Below are 3,083 nucleotides of genomic sequence, written 5' to 3'. Positions count from 1 at the left end.
GTATGCATGTGTGCATGCCTATACGCATGTATGTATATATGTATATATGTATGTATGTGAGTATGCACGTATGTACTTATGGATGTACGTGAGTAATAGGGTAAGTGTGTAGACGTGTTTGTGTGTGTGTGTGTGTACATATGTATGTATATGTGAACGTATATTTATGTACTGATATGTGCATCAGTTCGAGTTGTATACATGACTGTTACTTTGTTGAAGGTTGTATATACGCACACATATACATATGCATATACACATATGTAAACACACACACACACATATGTGTGTGCGTGCGTTTGTCCCTCTCACCATCGTCTAACGGTGAATTGATACAACGTCTTAGATACATATATGTACTTATATAACCTTGCTTATACATATATATACAAGTACACACAATCATAATGACACTCATACAAAATGCTTAGCGACATGTCGTCTGTCTTCTTTCTCAGTTCAAATTTCGCCGAGATCGACTTTGACTTACATTCTTTTAGGGTCGAAAGAGTGTGTACCAGTTGAACACAGGGGTCAATGTAATTGACTAGATCTCCCCCGCAAAATTTCAGGCCTTGTGCCTGTCGTGCAAATAAGTTTTTGAATAAATGTGTTTGTTTTTATTTCAATCTATTTTAAATCTGTTCTATATTTAAGAGATGAGGAATTATGTTCATTATTTACATAATTTACATTTGACGGTTATTTGTCCTCATTTTGTTTGTTGTTAACACCAAACAACTGTTAACAACAAACAAGATGAGGACAAATATCCGTAAAATGTAAATGATATTTTGAATCAACCCCTATTTTCAATGACAGTCGAGCAAATTTTTTAGTCAAATATTTCTTTACACTAAATCCTACACAGAAAAGAAGACTCGTGAGAGCAAGATTTGAGAATTATTTTCATAAATACAAGAAAGATCGGAGAGGTGGAATGCGGGATCCGTAGAGCATTGTAAAAATGGCTTATGTTTTTAGTTATAGTGTTTTAATTCTAAGTTCAAACCCCTTCGAGATGAACTTTAACTGTCAGTCTTCCGTGGTCGATAAAATAAAGCTCAAGGATCGAAAAAGCAGTATTACTACCAATAAGAAAAGTAAATGCTATGATTAATTTTGATTAGATACAGATACAATATAGTTTTGTTAAGATATACATAAAAATAATCAGAAACCAAAGTGTGTCGAAGTATCGTTTATTCTGTTTCAATCATTTACACTGTGAGGGAGAGTACGATCGGCCATTTATACCCACAGTCTCGTTTACTGCCTAACTGAAAGTTCCTTCGCTGCAGACCAGCTCGATAGCAAGCCTGCAGTGAAGGTCCTTGTCTAAAGTTTGTCTGTTATAAGCTCATGAGCAGTGCCCTAAGTTGAAGAAATTATTTCCCCCCGTATAAAGCTTTCGCACTCCTTTATAGGTCCTTAAATGCTCTCTCTCTCTCTCTCTCTCTCTCTCTCTTTTTCTCCCTCTCTCTCTATCTATCCATCTATCTCTATCTATTTATCTACCTATCTCTGCTTCTCTCTCTCTCTCTCTCTCACTTCTGTCTCTCTCTCTCTCTCTCGCTTCTCTCTCTCTCTCTCTCTCTCTCTCTCTCTCTCTCTCTCTCTCTCTCTCTCTCTCTCTCTCTCTCTCTCTCTCTCTCTCTCTCTCTCTCTCTCTCACTCTCAGGAGGTAAGTCACTGATTGTGACCCATTATAGGACAGGACTACCAAGATTGGTGGGATGAAGGAAGTAGGGTATTTATTCTCAAACTAGAAATCTGACATGAAAACTTGCAATAGACTTCTCTCCACTAAGGACATTCAAGATATCAGATGATAGTATTAAACCTAGTAGCGGTTTTAATCTACCAGCCAAGTAGGCTATAGCGAGATTTGATCTCGAAATACAAAATACAAAAAAAAAAAAAACGAAAACCGATAGGCATTCGATCTGGCGTTCCACAAATCTATCACCCTAAATTTGGTATTTTCTTAGCAAGTTTTGAACTCAGGGAGTCGCAATAAATATTACAAGGAATTCAATCTGATGTTGCAACAACTGTGCCAGTTCGTCTCCGTATATGAATCAATGGATGATTAAGACTCAAATAACTGCTGTGTTGTCTTTGGTAATACAACCTGCAGCTTTCAACTATTTATACATTCAAGAGGAACTCAAGATAAATGAAATAGCATCACCAGAAAACAAACGCTAATCTACCACAAATCTACCACTCCGAATTTGGTATTTCCGACAAGACCTGCTTTGTCGGAAAATTATTGTTTAAATGCAGGGTAAACAATAAACAGAATTCATGTGAAAGAAAGGAAAGCAGTAGTGTTAGTATTGTAGGTATACTTTGGTATATCCATTATGTACCAAAACGGAAATTAAAGTAACAATAAATCTAAACAGAAATATTTCTCTTTTTCAGATGTTAAGAAGACTAAAAACTTGGCTGCATTATTGCCAGGTGTTACTCGTACTTCTAATAGTTCTTAAAGCTGCTCCCAAGGTCACAGGTCGTCAGCATTATAAATATAATGCTTATCTGGACAGCCAGCGTCGTTTCCATTTGTGGTGGGACGTTGACTATAAACGAAATGTGGTAAACTTCCGCCTTTTGGCGGTCGTGACGTTAGATGAATGGTTCGGAGTTGGTTACTCGGCATATGGAAATTCTTCAAATGCCGATTTCTTCGTTCACTGGGTCGACGAAAACTACGTACAGCACTGTAAGGTCAGTATATTTAGAACTCGAAGTTTTTATTTCATATTATATTGCTTTGATTTTACGGTATAAAAGTAAATATTTTCCGTTGTCATTCAGACTAAATAAATAACCTGCATACAGGTTATTTATTTAAATATATATAAATATATATAAATAAACTGTGTTAAGTAGCTTGCTTACCAACCACATGGTTCCGGGTTCAGTCCCACTGCGTGGCACCTTGGGCAAGTGTCTTCTACTATAGCCTTGGGCCGACCAAAGCCTTGTGAGTGGATTTGGTAGACGGAAACTGAAAGAAGTCCGTCGTATATTTGTATATATGTGTGTGTGTGTGTGTGTGTGTGTGTGTGTGT

The 3,083-nt window shown here is 36.9% G+C and overlaps 1 protein-coding gene across 1 annotated transcript in view; it reads left to right on the top strand.

Moving 5' to 3' along the window:
• The window catches only part of LOC106875923 (dopamine beta-hydroxylase), a 60,195-nt gene that overhangs the window by 19,260 nt on the left and 37,852 nt on the right, over positions 1 to 3,083 (top strand). The window contains exon 2 of the mRNA XM_052969927.1: positions 2,431 to 2,736. Coding sequence (XP_052825887.1) covers positions 2,431 to 2,736 — 306 coding nt within the window. The remainder of the gene's footprint in view (positions 1 to 2,430; positions 2,737 to 3,083) is intronic.

The sequence above is a fragment of the Octopus bimaculoides genome, chromosome 1 (assembly GCF_001194135.2).
Source record: "Octopus bimaculoides isolate UCB-OBI-ISO-001 chromosome 1, ASM119413v2, whole genome shotgun sequence".
NCBI lineage: Eukaryota > Metazoa > Mollusca > Cephalopoda > Octopoda > Octopodidae > Octopus > Octopus bimaculoides.
This window is presented reverse-complemented; position numbering and strand designations above follow the sequence as displayed.